The sequence below is a fragment of the Peromyscus leucopus genome, chromosome 2 (assembly GCF_004664715.2).
Source record: "Peromyscus leucopus breed LL Stock chromosome 2, UCI_PerLeu_2.1, whole genome shotgun sequence".
Lineage (NCBI taxonomy): Eukaryota > Metazoa > Chordata > Mammalia > Rodentia > Cricetidae > Peromyscus > Peromyscus leucopus.
Window position 1 is genome coordinate 142,218,669 of NC_051064.1, and position 27,076 is coordinate 142,245,744.

At 48.5% G+C, this 27,076-nt stretch overlaps 2 protein-coding genes across 3 annotated transcripts in view; both read right to left on the reverse strand.

The window, feature by feature from the left end:
• Necap2 (NECAP endocytosis associated 2) overlaps nt 1–25,833 on the reverse strand; it is a 74,768-nt gene extending 48,935 nt beyond the window's left edge. Inside the window, exon 1 of the mRNA XM_037203156.1 lies at nt 25,775–25,833. Within this exon, the coding sequence (XP_037059051.1) occupies nt 25,775–25,818 (44 nt within the window). The 5' untranslated portion in view covers nt 25,819–25,833. The remainder of the gene's footprint in view (nt 1–25,774) is intronic.
• Nucleotides 55–25,848, reverse strand: Szrd1 (SUZ RNA binding domain containing 1). 2 transcript variants are annotated; one of them, XM_028880706.2, is made up of 4 exons: nt 25,775–25,848; nt 5,059–5,108; nt 3,182–3,433; nt 55–691 (listed from the first exon to the last, which is right to left on the reverse strand). In XM_028880706.2, the coding sequence occupies exons 1-4, from the start codon at nt 25,823–25,825 to the stop codon at nt 589–591; spliced, it is 456 nt and encodes a 151-aa protein (XP_028736539.1). In that variant the 5' UTR covers nt 25,826–25,848; the 3' UTR covers nt 55–588. The 2 variants fall into 2 exon arrangements, with proteins under 2 accessions (XP_028736539.1, XP_028736538.1); XM_028880705.2 differs by having other exon boundaries at nt 3,182–3,436.
• Nucleotides 25,849–27,076: the final 1,228 nt, after the last annotated feature.

Below are 27,076 nucleotides of genomic sequence, written 5' to 3' on the forward strand. Positions count from 1 at the left end.
AAGTGACTACCAAACTACCCTTTCTCAATTAAAAATTCATTAAACTGCTAAAACTCTTTCCATGCACTTTTTCTTGCAAATCAGATATTTGTATAAACAAACAAAAATAGGAAGAAAAAAAAAAAGGAAAGGATATTTTCAATGGAACTTACTTTTAAGTGATGGCGACATGCACTTGGGGTGGGTGGGGGAAGTTCTCATTTGTGTTTTGAAATCCCAAATTAATGAGCATGATAAACTGTTATTGCTGGCACTGGCTGGACCCCAAGTGGCACTGTCTGACCCTCAACTCTGAGTCCTTGGTGGGTTCCCCCAATCCTCCCCTAGTCCCCACCCTTTCCCTTTCTATTGACTTGGGACAGCCCTTGTCAACATGCCAATCACAGTGGGAAGGGGGGGAGGCAGAGGTCACAGTGCATGGGGTTCAAGGTCACAGTGGGCGGAGCAAGGGGGATCACAGTGCAAGTAAGTCAGGTCGTTCCCTCTGCTCAAGTCCAGATGTCTGCCACGGCAGTGCGACCCATGGCAGACAATCCAGGAGGCGACGGTGGCGGCAGCGGTGGCAGCAGCATCCTTTCTTGCCTGCATTTATCTGCGATGTTTGAAGCCTTGTGACCCATCAGGACCCAAAGGCTGTCTGATCACATTACTGGGCTGCCTGCTGTCTTCGGGTTGGGAGATCCTGGTTGGCCTAAAGGAAGATAAGAGGAAGGCCTTGAGGATATAAAAGATGCCCAAATAATGACATTTGCTGAGCGCAGGGACATGTGTGCACAGGTGTGTGTATGGCCAAAGATCGTCAGGTGTCGTCCTCTACTGCTCTCCACCTTATTCTTCAAGACAGGGTCTCACTGAACCTGGAACGCACCAGCTGACTAGGCCGGCCGGCCAATGAGCTCCAGGGATCCATTTAGCCCTTCTACAGCCTTGTGCCCCACCCAGCGTGGGGTCACAGTTACTTGTAGCTTTGCTCAGCCTTTGTGTGGGCGCTGGGGATTCAAACTGGGGCCCTCTTGCTTGTGCTGCAGCACTAGTACCAACTAAGTCCCTTCCAGTTTCAAGTCCCGGAACCTTAAATCAACCTATGGCTGAGGTGGGGTGACCAGCCAACTGGAGGTATGGAGCCTACTTCTTTGGCAAGCAGACTAGGGACATTTCCACTGTGGCAGCTCCTGTGGGAAGGAGCTCACGGTCCCCGGTCTATGTTAACTTCTAGCAGTTACTACGGCACTGCCCCCTTTTCCTTTGCCTTGCCTGATCTGTAAGTAGAGGGAGTGTGTACACCCCATCCCAGGGTGGGAGGAGTCACCACGGGCACCACATCTTCCACAGACTGTTCCAGTGTTGGGCCCCTAGCTCTGCACTCAGGAGCCAGCTGGCACCCACCTGTCTGCCTCCTCCTCCTCCATCCCTCCAAACCACGAGGCTAGCTGCTGACTCCTAGTACTAGAGAAGACAGAAGGAAATGGACTTGCCCACTCCAGACAGGTGCAGACTAAGAGGAGAAAACAGAAAGGATGTTCTTCAAAACAGACCGCACTGGACATGGTGGCACATGCCTCTAACAGCACTGGGGAGGCAGGACGACCACCCTGAGAGCAAGGCTGGCTGGGCTACACTGAATTCTATGCCAGCATGTGTGAGAACCTGGTTTCAAAAGCCAAAAGGCAAACCAAACCACCACCGAGAAGGTACAGACTTCCTTGTCCTCAACAGTCCAAGCCCAGAAGAGCAGGCCAAAGACGGCCTCAGGGTGGAGGCCTGGGGTCAGTCGTGGAGACAGGCTGCCTGCCAACAGTGCAGTCCCCAACACTGGGGAGAAAAGAAGAAACAAGAGTGTGGTGTGGCATGGTGTGGCTATAACCCTACCGCTGGGGAGGCTGAGGCAGGAGGACTGCCAGGCCAGCCTAGGCTACAGGATGAAACTACCTCAAAAGACAAAAATCATGGGCTGGACATGTATTTTAGCAGAGTACTTGCCTAGCATATATGAAGCCCGAGGTTTGATTCCAGGTCTATATATATAAACCTGGTGATGTGGCACATGCCTGGCATCCCAGCGGTCAGGAGGTAGAGATAGAAGGATCAGCATTCAAGGTTATCCTTTATACAGTAGTGAGTTTGAGGCTAGCCTGAACTACATGAGACCCTGTCTCAAAAAACAGGCTTTCGTGTGTTCATGTATGCATGTATGTGACATCTGGTATTTTCCTCAATCTTCAACCATATTTTCTTTAAAAAAAAAAAAAACTTAAACTTATTGTATGTATGTACATGAGTGTCCATGTGCACCCCAAAACATGAGTATGGAGGTCAGAGGACAAACTGCCGGGGCTGGTTCCTCTCCACTGGGAGGGTTCCAGAGACTGGACGTAGGCAGTCAGGTTTGGGTGCTGGGGATCCAAACTCAGGTCCTCCATGCTTGTGCTCTGCTGACTGAGCTGTCTCCAGCCTCCTAAGGCAGTGTTTTTGTTTTGTTTTTTCGAGACAGAGTTTCTCTGTGTAGCTTTGGCTGTCTTTAGACCAGGCTGGCCTGAAACTCACAGAGTTTTGCCTCTGCCTCCCCAGTGCTGGGATTAAAGGTGTGTGCCACCACCACCCTGCTCCAAAGGCAGTTTTGACAAATGCTATGTTATCAGAAAGTAACACACATAATACAAATCTAAAATTAAAAAAAAAAAAAAAAAAAAAAAGACAAGTGAAAACACTAAAATTTCAGGAAACACTCACATGGGGCTGCTAGAGACCAAGCAACAACACTGGGCTTCTCTGGGCTTCTGGGCAGAACTCAGCACCTTATGGCCATTTGCTCACTGTTAAGTACGCTCCCAATGGCTAGCTGGCAAGGCAGGTATGGCCATCACCCCACTTCTCAGATCAGATGTCAGGTTCAGTAGCTGTCATGTGTGTGGCTGACAACCTGACTCAAAGCCCATCCTCTCAGCTCTGTGCAGCCTGCTTCCTGGCGCCTGTACATTGTGGAGGGGCCATCAGCCAACCACACTTAACACCCCAGAGCCCCCTGGGTTGGAGAGAGCTTTGCTAGTACAGTGCTTGCCTCTCAAGCTGAGGACCTTGGTTCGATTCCCAGCACCCACATAAAGGCCCCCCCGCAGGCTGGTGTGGGGCACATTCTACCTGTTCCTCTCATTACCCTGCTACCGCTGGCAGCCATACTCACCTGTCAAGGATAGGTTTCTCCTGCTCCTCCTCAGGGCTGGCACTGCCCAGGATCCGTCTCCGGGCCTCTGCGTACTCTGCCTCCCGCTGTGCTAGGGACTTGACAGGAAGGGCTGGCCTGCTGGTGGAGTTGGGGCTGCTGACCACACCGTTGCTGGTGGGCCTCTTGAGGATGCGGATCTGTGGAGGGGGCCCCGTGGGAAGGCTATCGTCTTGAATCACAATGGGCACTTTGGGAGGAGATTTGGATTTCCTGCTGACAAAGAGCAAATATAGCTTCACAAATCCCACAATGACTAGAAGGCCCATCCAAGTCCCACACGCTCCTCCTCATCACTGTCTTCTCCCTTCCACTAACTATTCCCCTGGCCCACAACCAGACAATTGCACTCCCACTCCTCTGCAGGACATCAGCCTTGCACCAGCTCTGTGGGGCACAGAACCTGCTCCACAGCTCTAACTCTGCAGGGGCCAGCTCACCACCTTGTGTCCTGGGACTTCCTCTCCATGTGTATAACAGGCCCAGCAAGCACCATTTGGCCCTTGAGGCCAAAACATTCCACACCCAAAATTCAACGACTTTGAAGAAAACCCCAGCTTCCCTACACAGACCAGAGTATGAGAGGCTGGTAAGCTGGGAGCCCCTCTGTCCAGGTCTCCCACAGCATGTTCTCAAAAGAAGACAATACACAGGCACCTGCTATGCCACCCTATCTGGCAATAAGCAAGACAGGATTTACCAAACTCTCTCTGCCTTCTGGCCAGTGACCTGTGCCTCTCAGAGACAGGCTGCACCAGACAAGCAAGTCACCTCCATACCAGAGCCTTTGAGCAGAGAATCTCCCTTACCAGGGGCTCTCTGCTCTGTCCGGCAGCGGCGGCGGGGCTGGGGCGAAGGCCGATCATAGAAACAGTGCTTGGCAATGCTCGAAAGAGAAGCATTGTCCAAGGTTAGTCAATGTGCACATCCATGCCAGGTGACCACAAGCAGAAGTGAAATTCCCCAAACACAAAGAGGCCAACAACATGGAGAGGGAGGAAACAGAAGCCACAGGTAAGAACAGGAGCAAGGCAGGATGAACATCCACACCAGCCACCAGGGCCACCCCAGACCTGTCAATCAGCTCTTTCTCACAACCACTGAGACCTTTCCAGAGCCTGGGTTGTCGGGAACGGTGGAAGCTACGTGCTCTGAGTCGGGTGGAAGGGTCCTGGGTAGGTGGGAGTAGCATGGGACAGGGCCTGTGACCATAGTGGGTAGCTCCTGGGAAGAGTCAAGGAGCCAGCAGTCTGGTCACAACAGCAGGGAGTCTGGAAAGCCAGTTTGGGCCAGGGGTCTCCCAGAATACCCTGGGGGAGTAAATGTAGCTGGTTCTGTTGCTTGTCCCTGGGTTACCTAAGCCCAAAGTCACCCACTCTGAAACCCACTTCCCATGCCGCATGGATGTGACAAAGCAATTCTTTAAGGTCTCTCAAGAATTCCCTAGAATCTTTCCTTCCAAAATACTCTCAAAATACCCTAAACTGCAAGTCACCAAGGTCACTGAGAAATCATCTGTCCAAACTCTTCATTACAAAAGACACCCATGTCTAGAAGAGAAACAACTCACTCTACACCTCAGAGCCACTGGGGCACAGTCACACCTAAACCCAAACCTTGCAATTTGTCACCTTCCCTTTCTCAATGAGATGACCTCACATAGGGCCCACCTAGCCTCATCCCAAAGCCTCAATCCAGTGTCCTGGCCTCCTGCTGGGAGGGAAGAGCTAGCTGCCCAGGAGCCTAACCTTCTACCGCTACCAGCCAGCTGGAGAACACTGCCTGCCCAGCTCTCCAGCGCAGAGAGCATGAGTCCTCAAGCCAGACATCAGCCTTACCTCTCCTTTTGTGTGATCTTCAGTTTTTTTTCCAACCGTCTGTCTATTTCCTAGAGGAAAAAAATGTATATAAAAGTGGAAAAAAAAATCTCTCTCAAATAAAACCTTAAGTTTCTATTTTTCCAAGCTAAGGGCAGCATCCTCTCTCTAGCCAGGGACATGGCTGTGTCCTCCAACTAGACCTGAGGTTTGGGGACCTAGTTCCCTCTGCAGGTCCATCTCCCCTTAGCCCCATGACCACAATATGGGGACCTGACCATTAGGCTGGGTTCTTTGCATAGCCTCCAGCCTGTCTCCTGTCCTGTCCTTCAGTCACTCCAACTTTCTCAACACACGTCTATCCGAGTCCTGTCCCCCACTCAATTGCTAGAAGGACCACATCTGAGCTCTGTTCTCCCACACTTCTATTCTACTGTTCCTGTTCTGCACTAGAACAGGACTGGACTATCAGTGCCCAGAACCCAGTGAGCAGCCCCATTTAGCCTGCACAACCCAGGCGCCTCCTCTCCCCTGCAGTCTTCTCTGATCCCAGCAGTGCACTGAGCACCTGCTCCTGGGGTTGACTCTCCCCTCACAGCCACACGTGTCAACTAGCTCATGATCTAGTTCGTATTGACACCAGCTTTCTGTGGCCAGTATTAGGGAAAGGCTGTAAGAGAAGCCTGCTGTTTGTCTCCAAAGTGAACTCAGGGAATCTAAGCGTGAATCAGAGGGAAGATTTCTCTGATTACCACAAAGCTAGCACTGTAGAAAAGGATAAGAAAGAGGCTGAGGGTAAGCAGGTGAGACCATCATCCCACACATTCAGTACCTCAGCCTGGGGGAGCCTTCTGTACCTAGCACCAGGGATTCCAGATACCTGCAGGTAAAGTGGGGGCAGGCACAGGGCTGAGGCTCAACCTCCAGGCTCTGTGTGTGTCCCACTCTCTGAGGACCAGCTACTGGAGGGAAGGGACTATGTACTCAGCAAGTGATTCTCTGCTGAGGACTCTCAGCCACAGGTGATTTTGCCCGAGGGGCATCTGGCAAGGTCAAGATATTTTTGGTTGTGACTATGGTAGGGGATGAGGTAGGGGCTGCTACTGCCAAGTGTCTTGCAATACAGGGCAGCCTCCACAGTAAGGAACAGCTCCCAAAGTCAAAGTCAGTGCCCAGGCTGGAGACCCTGTTTCTAAGACCCAGGAGAGACAGTATCTTGGCCCACACCCACAATCCCAGCACTAAGGGAGTGAAGGCTGGGTATCAGATAAGGAGTTCAAAGGCCACATTCCAAACCACAGCCACAATTTCCCTGCTCACCAGCCAGTGTGCAAATGTCCTGAGAATGGCTGCGCTCTAGAAGTGAGGAGGCAGTTTAAGCTGGCCAGATCCATCCGAATCATCTAAGGTTTCACAGATTTATCTAACTATTGTCTATGGAGAGAATCACTGTTAGCAAACCAAACAACTGATAGGCTTGAAGTGATCTTGGTGTTCAATCCACTGGTTGAGTCATACAATCACGCCAAGTTTCTTTAATGGTGTTTTCTAGAAGGTTCCTTTCCATCTTTCCTAATTTGTATCTTTTACAAACAATACAAACTTCTACTATCAGAAGCTAGATTTAAGTACAATCACTGCCATTCATTTTAGGCAACACAATGTATTGTGCTTGGGAGGCACCATCAGGTCTCTGGGCCACCTGGAAAGGCCAGAAGACCTTCCGCCCCAGCTGGAATACAGCTGTGCCCCATCAGAGTCAATGCACAGAAAACATGCAGCCACGGTGACCAGAATGCTTCCAACAGACACACATTCTATATCAAGCACAGCTCATGGCAAATCAGTACTAACTCTAGGAATTTATGTGAATGCAGTGTCATTTCAGGGGTAAATGTGATGTCTTACACAGCAGCCTCTTTATTGTGAGTGTGCAGGTGTGTCTGAGTGTATATGTGGGCCTGTGTGGCATCCCTGGAGTCCAGAAGGGCAGATGTGTCTGAGTGTATATGTGGGCCTGTGTGGCACCCCTGGAGTCCAGAAGGGCAGGTGTGTCTGAGTGTATGTGTGGGCCTGTGTGGCACCCCTGGAGTCCAGAAGGGCAGATGTGTCTGAGTGTATGTGTGGGCCTGTGTGGTACCCATGGAGTCCAGAAGGGCAGATGTGTCTGAGAGTATGTGTGGGCCTGTGTGGCACCCCTGGAGTCCAGAAGGGCAGATGTGTCTGAGTGTATGTGTGGGCCTGTGTGGTACCCCTGGAGTCCAGAAGGCATCGGAACTCTTGCAGTTAAAGTTACAGATGTTTGTGAGCTGCCTAATCCGGGTGCTGGGATTTGAACTCTTGAGTCGTCTCTCCAGTCCCAAGCCTTCTATTAAGTTCCCCATTGCTGACTCCAGCTTCCCCATCTTAACACATTTTTAACATCTGTGAGATTTTAAACACTTTCAAGTAAGATTTAGACCCAGCACCTGCCCCAACCAAGTTTTATATATGCAGGGACATACCTGGGGCAGCAAAGGGGTGGCATGCCTAAAGATCATTGGCCCCAGCTAAAGATAGGGACAGGCCACTGCCAAGGTTTGACAAGACTGGATGTGCTATTTTCAAAATCTTCCAATTCATGATTTTTACAGGGGAAAAAATTCATTGCGTGGATTCTCACGTTCCTATCCCTGCAAGGGTCAAAGGACACTGACAGAGGCAAGCTGCCTTGACCCACTGGTGAAATCTGAGCTTCCTTCTCTAGAACTACAGGAAAAACCATCTGCCCAGTACCTGCACATGGAGCAGGGTGGATAGAGAAGCCTTCAGGAGGACATGAGGAACCACCTGAGTAAACATGCCTCTGTCCCCAGTCAGTCATGACCAGCAAATGTGGCACGTCATCTTAATGTGTCTACACTGTGGTGAGCCACTGGGAAAGCCTTCAGATATGATCCTGTCATCTCCCCAAGTCACATCACTGGCACTGCTAAAACTGCAACTCCCATGCCAGCCATCCTGCTGGGCAGGGCGGCTCTACAAAAGCTGAGGAGGGTCTCCCGTCAGGTCACAGAATGGTGGAATGGAGCTGACAGTCTGCAGAGCACTTAGGACAGCAAGTGGAAGGGAGACCAGTCTGCCAGCAGCTGGAGATGGCCTTGAACCAGGTATCAAGTCAGTCCACTGGCTCTGGGCACAGCTTTCCAATCCATTTGCTCCCAGGCTCATTCTGAGAAACTCAGCCCAGTTACAACTCTCCCACAGGGCAGACTCCAAGAACAACAGGAGTCTCCTCCAGGGACCCACAGGCCTACATTGCTGTGTCACAGGGAAGTATCAGCTTGGAGATTCCGGTCTCAAATAGGATCAAATTACCTTTTTTTTTTTTTTTTTTTTTAAAAAAAAAAAAAAAAAACAAAGATGCCCAGAGCCTTGATGGTGTTATCAAACTCCATGGCTAGGACAAAAAACATGGAAGCCCTGACATTGTTATGAGTAGACATGGGCAAAGGGGGATATAAATACTCCATGGGCAGCTGAGGATTGTCTGAGTGCACTGTGCCTCTCCTAGACTAGACTTTGGTGACAGAAGATGACATTGTGTTCTGGTAAGTGCAATGGATTCCTTTCTCTGGGTCCAACTCCATGTAAAAGATTAGCTTCCAAACCTGACTATCACATGCTCCACTGGGCTATACTATATGAACACTGGGCATGGCCAATGATACCATGCCTGTGATACCAGTGCTTGGAGACTGAGGCAGGATAGAACTCTGGCTCTTCCTAGGGGTCCCAATTTCACTTACAGATTAAGCAAAAGACTTTCACAGAGCAGCCTGATCTCAAAAGACAATGAAAATGACAAACCACAGGCTTTTTGTTGAAGAAAAGCAAAGCCAGAAAAAGAGAAACCATGGAATGAAGGATGGTGTTTGGACAGGATGGTCCTTTGGGAGGTAAAGGAGCGTCTACAGCCCCAGGTGAGTGAAAGCAGACACCAGCAGCTCCAAGTTAACTCACCTAAAAGGAAGCTTAGCTTCACTGGCTGCTAATGCCCTTACCCTCACAGTGTTGTTGTAGAGCCCCTGGCCGGAGTATGATGGAGAAAAGATCATTCCAGAGGAGGGGGGAGCAAGGAAGGGCCTCAAATAGCCTATTTTATTATTAAAATAATTTTTTTACATGTTTTGCCTGCATATATCTATGTGTAGTACATGCAGAAGCCAGAAGAGGGGCTGGAGAGACAATGATTCTGCTGTTAGGAGCACTGGCTGCTCTTCCTGAGGGCCCAAGTTCAATTAATTCCCAGCACCCACATGACAGGTCCCAACTGTCTATATCTCCAGTCCCAGGGAATCTGACACTCTCTTCTGGTCTCCACAGGCACTAGGTGTGCACACAGTACACACACAAAGACACAGACAAGACACCTGTACACGTAAAAAATAATACACTTGGCAGGGTGGTGCACACTTTTAGTTCCAGGACAGCCAAGGCTATCTATATAGTGAGACTTTGTTTCAATAAATAACAGAGGCTTCAAGCTAAACATTTACTGGGTGAATGTTCTTGTCATGGTGCATGTCTGAACGGCAGAGGCTGTCTTTCTAGAGCTGGCTCTCTCCTTCTAATGTGGGTCTGGCACAGCAGCAGGAGCCATTACTCACTGAATCGTCTCCCCAGTCCCAGCCCACTTCAGGAAACTGTCATAACCCGTGTGGGAACAAGGGAGACAAAAGGATAGGGATATGTGTGAAAGGCGAGGACAGTTACACCCGAAGGTTTGCTCCTGTGACAGTCACAGCTGGCCAGAGCCAGGTATGGTGGCTTATGCCTGCAATCCCAGCACTTGAGAGGCTGATGCTGGAGGTTCACCCTAAGTCAGAAGTCAGTCTAGACCACATAGTGAGTTCCAGGTCAACCTGGGCTACAGAGTGAGACCCTAAATCAGAAAATAAAAAATAAAACAAAAACAATGAGCTGTAGAGATGGCTTCCTGGGTAAACTGAGGGCCTGAGTTCCAATTCCTAGCACCCAAGTAAAAGCTGGGCATGGCAATACAAGCCTATAACCCAGTCCTGGGGGAGGAGATGGCCAGGTCCTAATGGTGATTAGTCAGCTAGCCTAGCTAAAATGGTGAGCTCCAGATTCAGTGAGTGACCCTGTCCCCAAAATAAAAAAAATTTTTTAAATTTTAAAAAATGAGGTGGAGGTTGGTAAGTCAACTTCTGGCCTCCAATTTCGGGTGCACAGGGAGTCATCACACGTTCACTACACACACACACACACAAAGATGTAGGCCAGACATGGTGACACACATCTGTAATTCCAGCACTTGGGAGTTCGAGGCCAGGCTGGTCTACAGAGTGAGATCCAGGACAGGCACCAAAACTACACAGAGAAAGGCTGTCTCGAAAGAACTAAAAAGAGTGCTTGTTGCTCTTTCAGAGGCCCCGAGTTCCAGTGCCCACATCAGGTAGTTCACAACTGCCTGTAACTCTAGGGGATCCGAAGCTCTCTTTCAGCCTTGGTAGGCACCTGCATCCATGTATACATACTTTTACACAGACATATGCACACAAATAATAAAATAAATCTTAAAAAAAAAAAAATAGGACTAGAGGATAGTTCAGTGGTTAAGAGCACTGGCTGCTTTCTCCAGAGGTCATGGATTCAATTCTCAGGACCCACATGGCAGCTCATAACCATCTAACTGTAGCCCCATGGGATTCAATGCTCTCTTCTGGTGTGCAGACAAAACACTTATATACATAAAATGATTAAATCTTTAAAAACCAAAAGCCTAAAAACAAATACACACACACAACCCCCCCATCCCACCCCCCAAAAAGCCACCACCACATGAAAAGGTGGATGAGACAGAAACTCAGTGAAGTGAGAAGCGGAGAGGAGGGAGGAAGGGTGGGCAGAGGAGAGCAAGCAGGCTTTGGAGGCCTCTGTGTGGAGAGTGGCAGACAGCACCTACTGCAGTGTCCTGTTCCAGATGAGAAAGCTCAGCAAATGTTTCATCAGGTACCCCGGGTAGTGAAGCCCTGAGGGACAGAGTCAAACCAGCCCGGCTCACAGAAGAACAAGCCCACATACTCCCAGGAACTCAAAAGGGTGGGAGGGAGTGGCTTGTCCTTTCTGGGGCTTGAACTGCTGTTGCTAGCGCCCCACCCCGCCACAGTATCCAGCCAAGGGGGGTGGTGAACTCTCCCATCCCACATTAGCAGCTAACAGGACCTCTTTGCTGACTTATGCAACCAACCTAACCCTTCAGAGTCCAGCAAGCTGCTTTCAATGAGGCTTTGGCTCTAGACTAGAAAATGTCCACTTTTTATCGGCAATATAGCCAGTGACTTTCCTCAGGAAATGTTTACCTGTCTTCGTCAGTTTCTGGTTTTTCTCTCACACTCGAGGAATGCCCACTGATCTTGAGCTTTCTGAAAGCGAGTGTGTTCCACAGTTGGGGGGGACAGGAAGTCAAGCCTCCAAACTGACCAAGGCCAAGGCAAGGCTATGTGTGGGGAGACGTGCAAAGAAGAAACCACAGGGCTGGCCTGGTGTCACCTGGCCACCTTTAATCCCAGCACTGGAGAAGTAGAGGCAGGCAGACTTCTGTGTGCTACAGGCCAGTCTGGTCTATATAGCTAGTTCCAGACCCACAAGAGACATTGGTAGCCATGTTCCTGGTTCAGGGTGACCAGTGTCACAATCCAGCAGTTGTGGTCCTGGCCAAAGCGCCTCATGGTTCCCACAAACCTGGGCAGGATTCTGGCTCTTCCTGAGGTCCTCGATTTCACTTAGGGATGAAGTAAAGGAATTCATAAGGTAAGGTGAGTGTGGTGGCTCATGGCTGTACTCCCAACTTTTAAGAGCCTGAGGCAGGAGGATTACTTTGAAACTGATGCCAGCGTGGGCTACAGGTGAGATTCTGTTCCCAAGAAAAGACCAACAATTTCATAAGGAGAACCAATTTTTTTCTTTTTGGTTTTTCAAGACAGGTTTTCTCTGTGTAGCTTTGGCGCCTTTCCTGGAACTCGCTCTGTAGCCCAGGCTGGCCTCGAACTCACAGAGATCTGCCTGCCTCTGCCTCCCATGTGCTGGGATTAAAGGTGTGCGCCACCACCGCCCTGCAGAGAACCAATTTTTAACAGTAAGTCTGATCTACAGCAGAACAATCAGGTAGAAGAAGGTTCTGGTGCCTGTAGAGGCCATTTCTAGTGCAGATGTGCAACCCACAGAGCTCTCCAAACACCTGCAGAGCCCATGTCTGTGCCCGTCCTGCAGTTTTACATGTCAGCCAGCAGCAGAGACACTGGCTCTGATTGGCTGGGCTGGCTGTTCCTACTCATTCTACTGCTGGCAACCCCATCCTTGGGGAAGCACCCTCTGGCACCTCAGGTTCAAAAATTAAGCAAATGTCCAAGATAGTTCAAATTATAAATACTGGGATATGTGCTTTTGATGCCTTTAAAAAAAAAAAACTATAAAAGCAAACCTGAAAAAAAGAATCAAACTGTGTATGGGCTAAGTTAAAGCACACGACAAAAAGCCAAAAGCATCCTTGAGGGGTTGAGAGAGGCGCTCTCTAAGAGCTGAGGCCTTGGGCCCACTACTGGCCTTTCAGATTTGGGCAAGCCTGTTTTCCGTTCCACTTCCCACAAAACATCCCTCCCTCCTTTGTTACTCCCACAGTGAGGGAAAACATTCCACTTTAATTAAGTGGGTCACCACAGGGCACAGAATCCAGCTCTGACTCCCCCTGAGGAAGCCTAGGCTTTGTCAGAGTCTTCATGTCCATTCTGCTCCTCCTTGATAAAGAAGAGGAGAGAGCTGAAGAGCATCGTTTGAGGAAAACCTTCAGCAAAGCAGATGTCCTCAGCCCTGGGGCCGAGGTGAGCAGAACCCAGACAGTGGGAGACATAAGCAAACCAAAGAAGCTGTGTGTTGTGTGTGTGAACAGTATTGTGGCAAGACCAGTGCATGGAGAGCAATCTTGCCCTGAAATGCAGGAAGTGTGGAGCAGATCAAAGCAAGGAGAAAAGGGCACAAGAAACAGGGGAAAAGAGGATGAAAAGATGAACAGCAGGAAAGAAGGAAAAGAAGATGCTTCCTGAAGTGCGGCGCCTCCAGACAGGTTGGTCTTAGCTGTCAGGGAAAGGTTCCCCGAACCCCCTTCCCACCAAGCATCAGCTCTCAGGGTGTCTGCACTGGCCCAGTATTGGAGCGCCCTCTGGACAACCGCCCTCTGCACCCGCTCTAGCTGTACACCTCTCAGCTGTAAGTGCCAAACGTACACCAGAGTTCCCACGCAATTCAGAGTGTAAAATAGCACAGTTACAATCTTTCAATGATTAAAAAATTAACTTTAAGTATTGAATTTTATGTGTGTGCCTGCTGCCTGGGGAGGCCAGAAGACAGCATCAGATGTCCTGGAACTGGAGATACAGGCTGTTGTGAGGCACCACACAGATGCTGGGAGCTGACCCAGGTCCTCTGCAAGAGCAGCAAGTGTTCTTAACCACTGAGCCATCTTTCTACCTCCATATTTAAAAATCTTTAACATGGAGTACAAGATGGAATAATAAATACCACTCTGATATAATGAGTAAAATTTAAAATATTAGGCTGGGTGTGGTAGATGGATCTCTGTAAGTTTTAGGCCAGCCTGGCCTACATAGCAAGTTCTAGGCCAGGCAGGGCTATATGATGATCCTGTCTCAAAATAAAATTTAAAAATAAATAAAAACATGCCAGGTATGGTAATACACACCTTTAATTCCAGCACTCAGGAGACAGAGGAAGGTGGATTCCTGTGAGTTCAAGGATAGCCTGGTCTATGTAGCAAGTTCCAGGACACAGCTAGAGGTATATAATAGAGAGGTATATAATAGAGACTGTCTCAAAACACCAAAAAAAAAAAAAAAAAAAAAAAAAAAAAAAAAAAAAAAAAAAAGACAAGACAGCACTCATGGCTCATGTGGCACCTTCCTCTGAACATGGTTTTAGGGTCTAACAGAGTAAGACATGGTCCGAATATAAAGAACATTGTTTGCTGAGGTAACCCTCGGGTGTGTGTGTGTGTGTGTGTGTGTGTGTGTGTGTGTGTGTTGTGTGTGTGTGTGTGTGACGGGACACATTATCAGCCTAGAAGCAAGTAGCACTTAGTACCCAACACTGTTTGCAGGCCCTGCCTGAACCACACTCCCCACCTGGCTTCAATCAGGCCTGACTTCCACTCAGCCAAAGTTGCCAAGGAGCCCACAGCTGCCAGACTCATAGATTCTGACTCCTCAATCCCTCAGCCTTCCAGCAGCAGCAACTGCCCAGTTTCTTCCTGAAGAGTTGTTTCTTGGCCCATACACCACTCCCCAGATCCTGTCTCTGACCCCCGGGGCTCCTTGTCATCCTCCTGGCCTTTGGAGGCTAGAAGCCCCACAATTCAGACACCTCTTCTACATCCATTATGGGGTTGGTTTCTTTTATTTATTTATTGCTTGTTTGTTTCGAGACCAGTCTCACTATGTAGCCCTGGCTGTCCTGGACCTCACTCTGTAGACCAGGTTGGCCTCGAACTCAGGGAGATCCACCTGCCTCTGCCTCCCAAGTGCTGGGATTAAAGGCCTGTGTCACTATGTCTGGCCTTTCTTTCTTTCTATGTTTACTTATCTTACACATTCAGAGGTTGGAGGTTCTCAGCCTCCTACCATGTGGGTCCTGGGGATCAAACTCAATTTGCAAGGCTTAGCAGAAAGTGCCTCAACCTCCCCCACCCCCAGCCATTTAATTGGCCCTGGGTTGGTTTCTTTTTGAGATAAGGCCTTGCCTGATAATGATTACTCATGGTAATCCTCTGCCTCAGCCTCCCAAGTGCTGGGAGACATTACCACCACATTACAGATAGGTACCACCACACCTGGCTCTTCGGTCTATACCTTGAGTAGGTCCACAGCTTTACAAACACTGCTATATACTTAGGAGTCAAATGGACTTACACTCGGACTTTAAGTATCAACTTATGACTGTGGGCCCACTCAAGCCTGCTTCATCTGCCATCACAGCCACACAGGCTTGTAGCAGCTCAGGCTTCTTCAACAGCTCAGGGTTGGTCCTGCTTTCAAACTACATGCTAAACTTTCTTCACAATGGCAGTCCCAATCACCAACATCCCCTGGTTCTTGCCCGTTCCACTTGGATTCCCCACAGCAGCCAGAGTGACTTAAAACCATCCAAGGTTTCTTACTATGAGGCAATCCCATCTAATGAATGTGTCCACCAAACCTGGCTCCCAGGGCCTCCAATCTCTGGGCCATCTTCCCTACCCATTTAGCCACCACGCTGGCCCCCACTGCTCCGCAGAGCCGGCCCCCAGGCCCACACACTCACTGTCCCTCCTGGAACACCCTGGCAGGTTTGCACAGCCATTCCTGCACTGAAGTCTCATCTTTTACTCTGTTCTGGTATTTTTGATTTTGGTTTTGATTTTCTGAGACAAGGTCTTTCTACACAGCCTTGGCTGGAACTCACTATGTAGACCAGGCTGGCCTCAAACTTAAGAGACCCACCTGCCCCTGGAACTTCAAGCACTCCTTCTACTTCAGGCTCCCCAAACTGGAGTTACAGGTGTAGAACCATCATGCCAGTTCTGTTACCTTTGGCCTCTCTAACCCAGGTTTATAAAATGCATTCTGCCCAGTCTTTAATACTTTCTATGCTCCTAAATTCATTTGCCTTCCTCTGTGAGCACATAAGAAACCTGCCGGCCATCTCACCCATCAGAGTTTTGAGAGCACATGCTTCATGCACCACACTTGGCTCAGGAGCCTAAAACAATGCCCCCCACACCAATCTGTCAACAGTCCTAATGGCGCAATTTTAGATCTGTCCCAATTTTGCAGATGGAGAAGAACCAATTCTGAGAGGTTATGTCACAATGACATTCCAGTATGGACTGGAGCCAGGATTTCAACTGGGTTTGTCAGTGTCCAAGGAGGTGATTACACACATTCAAACTGGAGCTAAGGTTGGCTGGGGGTGCAGCTCAGAGGCAGAATACGGACTATGCATGAGCGAGACTCTGTTCCATACCCTCCACTGTGTGTGTGGACTTGTGTGTTTCTATTCCTTGGTGGGACAGCAGGATCTGCAGTCTCTAACATGGTACCTTGTCTGGTCACCATCTCCAATCCCTGCCACAACCATTGGGTGTAATAGCCTCCTCAATCAGCGCGTCCTCAAGTGGTGACTTAAAGGACACACAGCCAACCAGCTTTTGCATCCAGGCAAGCTGGGTTCGAATGAGCCCAGGTTTTCCAAGAAGGGCAGAATGACTTCATGGTCAGCCAGGCAAGCTACAAAAGGAAACAGCCCTTCAGCAGAAACCAGGCCCAGTAATTTAAAGGGACCCCAGCAGAGAGGGCCTCAGACACTGAAAATTGCAGTCCTGACACAATGGAATGTTTGGCTTTGGACACTTCATCAGCGTGGGAGGGAATCCATGCAGGGCAAATAAAAGAGGGCAAAGTCTAGAGCACTCCACTTTGTGATGTGCTTTTTAAACTGTCTCACCAGTGTGGTTTTCACACAGCACTGAGGAACATGACTTGTACAGAAGAAACAGTACACTAACTAGTCCTCAGAGACCGCAAGCAAGAGACCCCTAGGGCTGTCCTAACCTGTGAGCCCTCAGGCTGTGCTGCCAGGGGCTGGAAGGCAGTGACTAACAACACCCACACAGAGCACAGCTCTCACCCCAGCCTTCACTCTCCAGCCCCCGGGTCAAACCCATCCATCAAGTTTCACAAATGAGACAGAAGCTGAGAGCGGCAGGAAGCTAGCTGCCCCAGAATCAGACCTGGCATGAAACCCCCAGGAAAAGTGACGACTGTGACCATACACAGAAGAAACAATGGGCAACCCATTCTTCCTAATGAAGACACCTTGCCACCCCCTCCCAAAGAAACTCCCAAGTGGGCTGGCTTGGAGGGCTAATCAAGTTACTATGACACCACCCCCAATTTTATTTGGACACCCAAGGGTGTGCTCTTTTCAAAGTCTAGTTTGAATCAATCAGTGGCACTCAGCAGGTAGAAGAGAACACAAAGAGGGGACTCCAGGAGAGGAAAGCAACCAGGACCCAAGTGAGGGCACTCAAGCCCAATAATCCTAAGCAAAAAATATTTATGTTTATTCTCTTTATCACCTGGCCAAGTGTAAAAAAAGTTATTTCAAGCCAGATGAAGGAAGGGAGGCAGAGGCAGGGGGATGGGATCACAAGTTCAAGGCCCACCTGGGCTACAAAGTGAGAAGATAAAGGAGGGAATGTTTTAAGATTTCCATCAGCCAGCACCTGGCTGTTCTGGGTGTTAAAACAGGCTTTGCAGCTGCTCAACTCAAGCTTCTGAGGCGGGAATGTCTTAGCTCACCGGTGTTACAGAAGCAGGTCAAGCCCAGGTGAGAGCTTCAAAGGAACCACCAACAAAGCCACTAACGCACTTTATTAGTTAATTACCGGTGACAAGCTAATGTAAACAACTCACAAGACTCTGGAGCACAGGGGCTGGACCTGACCCGTGATCTCCTCTTGAGCAGGGGTAGATGGGAGGTCAGTGATAATGAACATGAAGGTGTGGTGAGAGCTCACTTTACTGTCTCACAAGCCCTTCCAGAACGGGTCTGCAGGAGCTGAGTGCGACTGTCTGTCTGTTCCCCAGTGAGCCGTGCAGACAGGCAACAGAGGAACTGACAGCTGGAGGGTCACCAAGGTTGTGTGTACTGGCTGGTTTTAGGTCACAAGCTAGAGTCATCAGAGAGGAGGAGGGAGCCTCACCTGAGAAAATGCCTCCATAATATCCAGCTGTAAGGCAATTTCTTACTTAGTGATTGATGGGGGAGGGCCCAGCCCGTTTTGGGTGATGTCATCCCTGGGCTGGTAGTCTTGGGTTCTATAAGAAAACAGGCTGACAAAAAAAATAAATAAATAAAAAAAAAATAAAAAAAAATCGGGCAGTGGTGGCACATGCCTTTAACCCCAGCACTCAGGAGGCAGATCTGAATTCAAGGCTAGCCTGGTCTACAGAGCGAGTTCCAGGAAGGCCAGACTCTGTTACACAGAGAAACCCTGTCTCAACCCTCCCACCCCCACCCCGGCGCCAAAAAAAAAAAAAAAAAAAAAAAAAAAAGGCAGGCTAAGCAAACCATGGGGAGCAAGCCAATAAGCAGAACTTCTCCATGGCCTCTGCATCAACTCCTGCTTCCAGGCTCCTGCTTGAGTCCCTGGCTTCCTTTTGCGATGAATTGTGATGTGGAAGTGTACGCTGAATAAACCCTTCCTTCTCCAACTTGCTTTTTGGTCATGGTGCTTCTTTGAAGCAACAGAAACCCTAACTAGGACACCGTGTAAGGCATGAAGGCCAAATCACAAGCAGGTTCATAAAGAGTGATAATCGTAGCTGGGCAGGGTGGTGCATGCCTTTAATCCTTGAGAGGCAGGCAGATCTGAGTTCGAGGCCAGACTGGTCTACGGAGTGAATTTCAGGGCAGCCAGAGCTACATAGAGAAACCATGTCTTAAAAAACCAAAAACGGAGGGGGGGGGGAGTGCCAATCCTGACCTTCCCACACTCCTATACAACTCATCCAAGCACCAAGGTTTCTACTGTCTACATTTCCTATTCTTCTAGAACAGAATGACTTACTTCCTGTGTACAGAGGGGATGTCTCAGCACCAGGGACAAGATAATATATATGCAAACCACTGATGGGATTTTTTCCTAATTCCTGTGGTGTTTGTTTTTTTAATCTTAATGTTTGGCTCAACATTCTGAAAGAATAAGATGTTAGGAAGCTATGTTGTCAGAGTCTAAGAGAATTAAAACTATTCATGTATTGAACTCTAGGTAGTTAGTTAATACTGCTTCTGATGGCATGCCAGGCAGTCCTCTTCCCGAGCTATAGAATCAGCATTACTGAAAACAACACAACAGCAGAGGACTTCGGCTATAAACTCAGTGGTACTTATGCCTACACTAGACACAAGGCTCCAAATTCAATCCCTAGTACTACAAAAATAAATAATAATTTTTTTTAAAAGTCTGTACTTTGACCAGGCAGTGGTGATGCACACCTGTGAGAGGTGGGCCAATCTCTGTGAGTTCAAGGCCAGTCTGGTATACAGAGTGAGTTCCTGGACAGCCAGGGCTAAGCAGGGAAACGCTGTCCCGAAAAACAAAACAAAAACATTCCGTACTTTGGCCACAGGCAGGTAAAGTATTTAAATGCAGCCTCCTTCTAGAAAACCAACAAATCAGTCTCTGTCTTCACAGGAGAAATAAACAATCTATGTTACTGTTATGTCAGTGAGGAAAACATTAAGAAAACAAACTGCTTTGTGGAGGCCAGCTATCTGACCCAGGGGGAACTGATGATCACTAAGGGTGGCCAATGTCCTCTAGAGGAGAGGACTTTAAGAGGGCTGGCCCCAAGAACTCGTCTGGGTCACTACATCTCCACAATAGCAACTTTCTCTTGCAGGATTTCACCAACAACTTTGGAGAGACACAATTCTCTCCTGAAGAAGGAAGGGCAAGGCCCACAGTCCACTGCAACCATGGCAGCTCCCTCAAGTGCCCAGAGCACGCTGAGAACAGGCCCCTCATGCAGATCCGGTGAAAAGGGCTGGGAGCCACTTTTGAAAAGCTCATTATCCTTCTTTCTCTGGCCAGGAAAGCAGATATCTTTCCAGAGTTCAGGGACAGCCACCTCACAGTCATCACGCCTAAATTGGCCAAAAGCTCTGCAGAAAACCCTTCTGAGAACACTGAAGGCCCCAGGACTCAGACTTCCTGAAAAGATGAGAAACTGATGAGAAGTCTTCAGGCTTGGCAGATCTCAGTGTCCCCTTTACCATAAAGATGGACAGAAGGAAATCAGTACCACAGAGCCCCAAACTAACTCATCTGTTGTTCTGTGCCCGCTACACAGTCAACTGTGCCCAACAACACATTCAAAAACGACAACAGCCACACCTTGCAGAATGTGCCACTCTCCTAAAGAAAAGGTAAAGATTTAATTTCTTAAATGTAAATCCAATATATCTTGCCTCTGCTAAAGGAAGGGGCAGGGAGAAGGGTAGGGAAGCAGTTATTTAAAACTTTCCACTGCTTTAAGAACAAAGTTCCAGCTCCCAGAAGTAAGTTCAAAGAGCCCCTGCAAGCCTCTCTGGCTCCATCTTTTTCCACTGAGCCCTGCCAACCTTAGTGCCTCCAGCCAGAGGGAAATACTTGTAGTGTTCCCAGCTCTCCCCGCACCACCTCATCCATGTATGCACTGGCCACACTACCACCTGCCCAGTGACCAGACAGCACAGCTGCGTTCAGCTCAACCTTCAAATCTTTTATTGTTCCCTTTTTTCCTGAGACAGTCTCCCTGTGTTACTCAGGCTGGCCTCAAACTCATGAAGTCAGCTTCCTGAGCCTTGGCATTGCAGGTGTGCACCATATTCTTGGCTCTTGGTCTTTCAAAGTTCATGTCAGCATAAGGTCCTACACAAGACCTTCCCTGGTACCAGCCACAGCACCCCATTTGCACTTCTGTTCCTCTGGCATTGCTGTTCCTCTCACTCTTTCACTGGACAGGGCCCAGTGTCTGACACACAACTGCTATGTTTATGGACACTTTCTTACAGGCTTTCACACCACCAAGCACCACTGATGGGGCAATGGATGACTGGCTCACTCAGGTGTAAAGTAAACACACATCTGAATTCTCAATCCGGAAGACAGTTACTAGTTATCCTTTAACTTGCACAAGACATTTTCTTGGGCTTGGAAATGAGCTCAGCAATAGAGCCCTTGCTAGCATACATGATGTCCTGGGTTCCATTCTTGGTACAGCTAATTAACAAGGGGGTTGGGAGAGCCTGATGTGGAAGCACACATCTATAATCCTAGAGGCTTGAGGTTCTTGAGTTTAAGGGTTCCATTAAGACCCTGCTTTTTAAAAAACAAACTTGTACAGTGATAAAGGTGCTTGATACCCTGTAGCACGAATCTTAAAGGGTCTTAATAAAAGCCAGACATTGGGTTGAACGCTGAAAGATCAGAGAAACAGAACAAGCCACAGCCAACCTCAGCTCACCAATTCCTCAGCTGATCTTGTTTCCTCAAACTGGAAGCCTCTGTGTCCTCATCTGAATGGATCTCAGCTGAACTGCTGCTAGAAGCCTAAAAGCTTAACAAGACTCTAGTTCCTGTTTTCACGCCTTATATACCTTTCTGCTTCCTGCCATCACTTCCTGGGATTAAAGGCGAGTGTCACCATGCCTGGCCATTTCTAGTGTGGCTTTGAACTCACAGAGATCTGGATGGATCGCTGTCTCCAGAATGCTAGGATTAAAATTGTTTGTGCCACCATTTTCTGGCCTCTATGTCTATTTAGTGGCTATTCTGTTCTCTGACCCCAGATAAGTTTATTAGGGTGCACAATATACTGGGGGACACAATATCACCACAATATCCTGAGTTCAACCCTGGGAACCCACACGATGGAAGGTGAACCAACTCTTCCAAGTTGTCTTCTGACCTCCACATGTGAGTTTCCCCTCTCACCCTCCACAATAAACAAATGTGAAAAAAAGATATTTTCTTCCCATTAGTTGCTTAATTTAAGAAAGAAAAAAAAAAGGAAACTTGAGGGATATAGGAAAATGAGAAAATTATAAGCATCAATCTAACTTCATCTGTCATCCACCCTTTTCTAGTTGAGGTGGCTCATCACCAACAAGATTAGTTAGGCCATACTTTATGTATTCCTTTTGTCTAAACAACTGGTGTATATAAACTAGCTTCAAACTATCAGAAAGGAGGCTGGGCATGATGATGCATGCCTTTAATCCCAGCAGAGGCAGGTGGATCTCTGTGAGTTCGAGGCTAGCTTGGTCTACAGCGTGAGTTTCAGGACAGCCAGAGCTACACAGAGAAACCCTTTCTTGAAAAACAATTGCTGATCTAGTTTCTGGAGCAGGAAGATGTCTACCAATTACAAACCCCTCTCATTGTTATTTGAGATTTACTGAAGATGACGGACACCATTCAAAATTTGAAGCAGGGGTGAAGGTTTACCACAGGGGTAGTGCCTGTGCTTAACATAGGAAAGGCCCTGGGAATAATCCTCAGGGCACTCCCTATCAATAAGGTCTGAATCAACAGTAACTCAGTTCTACATTTCACCTCTCCCACCAGGCACATTTTTAAAGAAGCATTTCTTTGATGAAAGGTATGTTACAATCAACTGTCTTTAGATTGTGGCTGTAACCTCTCTGAAAGGAACATCCAAAGGAGCAATTGTACAGAAGGGAAGCATCCACAGATGAGCAGCAGCCTATTTACAAACTACCCGAGGTGATTCAAGTTGGCCCTTCCATCAGTGGAACAACCATACTATACTGGGTATGGTGAAGACACTCAAGAAAGGAAAAAAAATGACTTCAGATCCTGACACAGCGGAAAGAAATTCTAGCATGATCCAATGTTGCAGAGTTGGAGGGCAGCGATCCCAAGGATAACAGTGCCTCTGGATCCATGGAGTCTGGACACTCAATTTTACAATCAGCCAACTCCCATTTGCTAATCTCTCTGCTTCTACCCAAGTTTTGTTCTGCTTGCTTGTTTTTGGCTTTTTCTTTTTTTGAGGCTGGGTATATTCAAAATTCATTACCAGTAGGGAAACCAGGCAATCTGCAACTAAGAATTTCTACACCAGCAACTGCCTGCATTTGAAAAACATAGAGAAGTCAACTGGATGCAGTGATATGAACATGCTTCACTCCCCCACCACCCTTCTCCTCAAAGGTACCCATTTAAAGGAATCAAATTCATGACAGACTTTAGAGGCCAGGTGTGGTAGCCCATGCCTATAATCCCAGCAATTGGAAGGCTGAGTCGGGAGTATTCCTTTGCAGCCAGCAACATTTGCAAACAAACAAACAAAAAAAAAAAATCTTCAAATAAAACCTGAGGCCAGGCACTTGGGAGGCAGAGGCAGGTGGATCTGTAAGAGTTTAAGGATAACCAGATCTACACAGTGAATTCCAGGCCAGCCAGAGCTACACATTGAAACCTTATGTGGTGGTTTGAATGAGAATAGTACCTCAGACTATGTTTCAATGCTTGGCCCCCCTCAGTGTGTGGAACTGTTTGAGAAGGACTAGGAGGTATGACCTTTGAGCCAGTGTCGTCTTCTCTGCCTGCTGCCTAAGGGTCAGGATGTTAAGCTCTTAGCTCCAGCGCCATGCTTACCTGCCATCTCGCCTCCTGCCACGATAGCCATGAGCTAATACTAATACCCTCTGAAACTTTAAGTAAGACACTGTGTCTCAAAAACAAAGCAAACATTAAAAATGAAGCCCAATGGTTGGAGAGACGCTTCAGGGGTTAAGAAGTACCTGCTGCTCTTGCAGAAGACTGGAGTTCCATTCCCAGCACTCCCATCAAGTGGCTCACAATGGCCAGGGGATCCTATGACATCCTGATGCACCTACACATTCATGAGCACAGGCATGCACACTCTCGCTTTCTCAACTAAAAACAAATCTTAGAAAGAAGGCTGGGAGTGGCACACACTTTTCATCCCAGCACTCCCCTCAGAAAGCCAAAGCAGGGCAGGCAGATCTCTGTGAGTCAGACCAGCCTGGTCTACACAGTCAATTCCAGGCCAGCCCGGACTACACAGTGAGACCCTGTCTAAAAAACAAACAAACAAACAAACAAAGTGCCCAGAGGTTAGGGGAGCAAGGGAGCAACTTAGAGTCTATGCTTGGTATATATATAGCCTGGGGATATGATCAACAAGGAAAAATAAAAAGAAACAAATAATGCCCAACTCAAGTCTTTTCAAGTTAAGAAGGTGGCAAAATGGTAGCAAAGGAAGTCCGCTTTGAAATCAGTCTTTGAGTCAAATCCCCAAACCTCAATATCCTGTCTATAAAAGCAGAGCCAACTTCCAAGCAGCTTGATTCAAAACTGAATTAAATAACAGATGCATATAATCATGCAACACACCTTTAATCCCAGCACTTGGGAGGCCAAGGCAGGTGGATCTCTGAGTTCCAAGCTAGTAAATAAATGAATAAATGTGATTAGAAATAAACAAGGCTTTTCTTTTTCTTTTGATTTTTATGCAGGGGTGACATGAGAGTGTCTGGATGAGTCACTCCTCCCAGGGGCAGTCCATAAATGCCTCTACCGGAAATTGTGCATTTTCTGGCAGAAGTCACTGTTGTGCACACTTCCTAACACACAGCACACACTCGAAAATATTTGTGGAATGAATAAACACCCAAATGACACCTGTTGCTCTCTATAAAAATCTGTAACTCGCTGGGTTTGATGGCGCATGCCTTTAATTCCAGCACCCGGGAGGCAGAAGCAGGCAGATCCTTGTGAATTCAAGGAAAGCTTTGGTCTACACGGTGAGTTCCAGGACAGCCAAGGCTACTTAGAGAGACCTTGTCTGAAAAAACCAAAACCAAAACAATCAAAGAACCTTTAACTTGCTTTCTTGATTCAAGCTGGAAGGTATCTTAAAACTACTAACGATCTCTGAACCAAGCACTCCTTCAAATGCTCGATTATGTTAAGTGGGAAAACATCACCAATCTTTCGAGAAATGCTGAACCAGCGGAAAAATACTTCGAAGCCAAGTTTCAACATTCCTGTGAAGATACACCCACTGCTGCACGGATCCTAAGCGCCAGGGGCAGACAGACCCAGCTCCTCTTCTACCCTGGTGTATGTGACTCCCCACACATAAGCTTTTGAGATGGATGTCACGGAAGCCCAGCTCGGCACAAGCGCAGACACATGGTCACCAGAGAGACATTTCCGTCTCCAGGAGGATTACTGTCGAACCTCAAACTCTGAAATTACCACATTAATCACGAACCTAGTAGGAGAGTTCCTACTTGGGATACTTTTTTTTTTTCCCCTGTAACTTTTGGAGGCAAGCAAAAACTCCCAAGTCATTCCGATCGGTAATCTCCCCTTCTCCTCGCAGGCATGGAGCTATCTTACAAATCACACCCTTCCTCCCTTCCCTCCACTCAGACGAACGTACTCAAGAGATCCTCCCCACTGCACAGATCTTTGGGTGGGTCTCGGGAAAGGGCGGATGCTTGCTGAGTTTAGGGGGGCTCTGCTGAGATCCCCAGGAAACCCAACTGCCTCGGGCTCTCGGAGTAAAACTGAGAGGAAAAAGAAAAAAAAAAAAAAAAAAAAAACCAGGTTCGCCCACCGAGGCGGAAGGCGCAGAGCGGCGGGGATTTCGGCTCAGCGCCGAGTGGTCCCAGAGGACACATGGTTGCTTGCTCCCTGCTGTCTGGGGGCCTCCTCCCGCCCGTCCTCCGAGCCAGGCAAGCCGCCCGAGCCCCTCCTTCACCAGACAGAGCACATGAACTTTAAAATGGTCCCTGCGGCACGGGGACCAGAGACAGTAGCCCGGGGTAGAGGGTGGGGTGCCCTGAACGACGCGCACATCGCGGAGCGGAGAGGCACCCGGCAAAGGTGGAGGGAGAAATGGAACACGGTCCCTTTAAGAGGCCTTCACGGCGCTCCGGGACCGGGGGCCTCTCTTCTGCCTCCGGCCCGGTGTGGGGGACCCTTCCTTGGGGAAAACTATCCCCAGACCCGCTCCCCGGAGGCTTCCCTCACGCCAGGTCCGCCCGGCCCTGCCACGGGGCAGCAGCTCCTCCTTACCCCGCTGTCTGCCGCCTCCTCCCAGCTCTCAGCGACCTCCTCATCTTCCATCTTACTCGCCGCTTTCCCTCCTCCCCCCAACCCCTCCCCGCGCCTGCGCCTTGAAGCGCGCCTCGGTCGCGGGCGGAGGCACGCAGGGCTTTCCTCAATGGACCACGCCCCCTCACCCAGCCCGGAAGAGGCTCCGAGCCAGGCCCTGAGGGAACCTTGGTCGGCCATCATGGAAGCGGGCAGCGAAGTGAGAGAACGTCCATCTTTCTTGAGGTCAGCACTTTAGCTCGTTTACCGGAGGAGAGTTCAAAGTGAAGTTACCTCATTGAGTTCGAGAACTGTGTACTTTGGGACCATCTTCTCTAAGATCAGGCAATTATTGAAAAAACATTTTTCCTCCAAAATTTGCATCACAAAGAAGAAAAAAGTGACCCTAAGTTTTTCTAAGCTACAGGTTATGTGTTTTTTTCTACAACATTCTGAAAGCATTGCAGTACTTCAACAAAGGATCTAAAATATCTCTTATACATAAAAGATGGTATTAGCTGGGCAGGGGTGGTGCACTTTAATCCTAGCACTCGGAAGGCAGACGCCAGCCTGGTCTACTGATCGAGTTCCAGGACAGCCAGAACCATGCAGAGAAACCCTGTCTTGAAAAACCAAAATAAACATACAAATAAATAAAACATTGTATTGTTTCTATTTGGTAGGGTGAAATGTTTACAATATTTTTTCCTCATAAAACAGTGTTAGAGGGCTGGAGAGATGTCTCAGCAGTTAACAGCACTGACTGCTCTCCCAGAGGACTCAGGCTCAATGGCCAGCACCCACAGGGCAGCTCACAACTGTCTATAATTCCAAGGTCTGACACCCTCATACAGACATACATGCAAGCAAAACACCAATGCACATAAAATAAAAATAATTATTTAAAAAACAAAACAGTCGGCAGCAGTGGCGACAGGCCTTTAATCCCAGCACTCAGGAGGCAGAGTCAGGCAGATCTCTGTGAGTTTGAGGCCAGCCTGGTCTACAGAGGGAGATCCAGGACAGGCACCAAAACTACACAGAGAAACCCTGTCTCAAAAACAAAACAAAACAACAACAACAAAAAAAAAAACCACCAGTATTCTAGGAGCTGTACTCAACAGTGGCTGCTCTTGCAGGGGACCCAGAGTCAGCTTACAACCATCTGTAACTCCAGTTCTAGGGGACCGGATGCCCTCTTCTGGCCATGTGGGCACCAAGTATGCATGTGGTACACAGTGGTGAAATGTTTAGTTAGGCTCTCTAAGGACCATGGCGAACCCT

Bases quoted from the DNA above. Each gene is read 5' to 3' on its own strand.
- Szrd1 (XM_028880705.2), bottom strand. From the start codon at position 25,825: ATGGAAGATGAGGAGGTCGCTGAGAGCTGGGAGGAGGCGGCAGACAGC. The intron at 5,109-25,774 runs GTAAGGAGGAGC...TTTTTCCTCTAG, and splicing joins AGGAGGCGGCAGACAGCGGG to GAAATAGACAGACGGTTGGA. The intron at 3,437-5,058 runs GTAAGGCTGATG...GCTCTTTGTCAG, and splicing joins AAGATCACACAAAAGGAGAG to CAGGAAATCCAAATCTCCTC.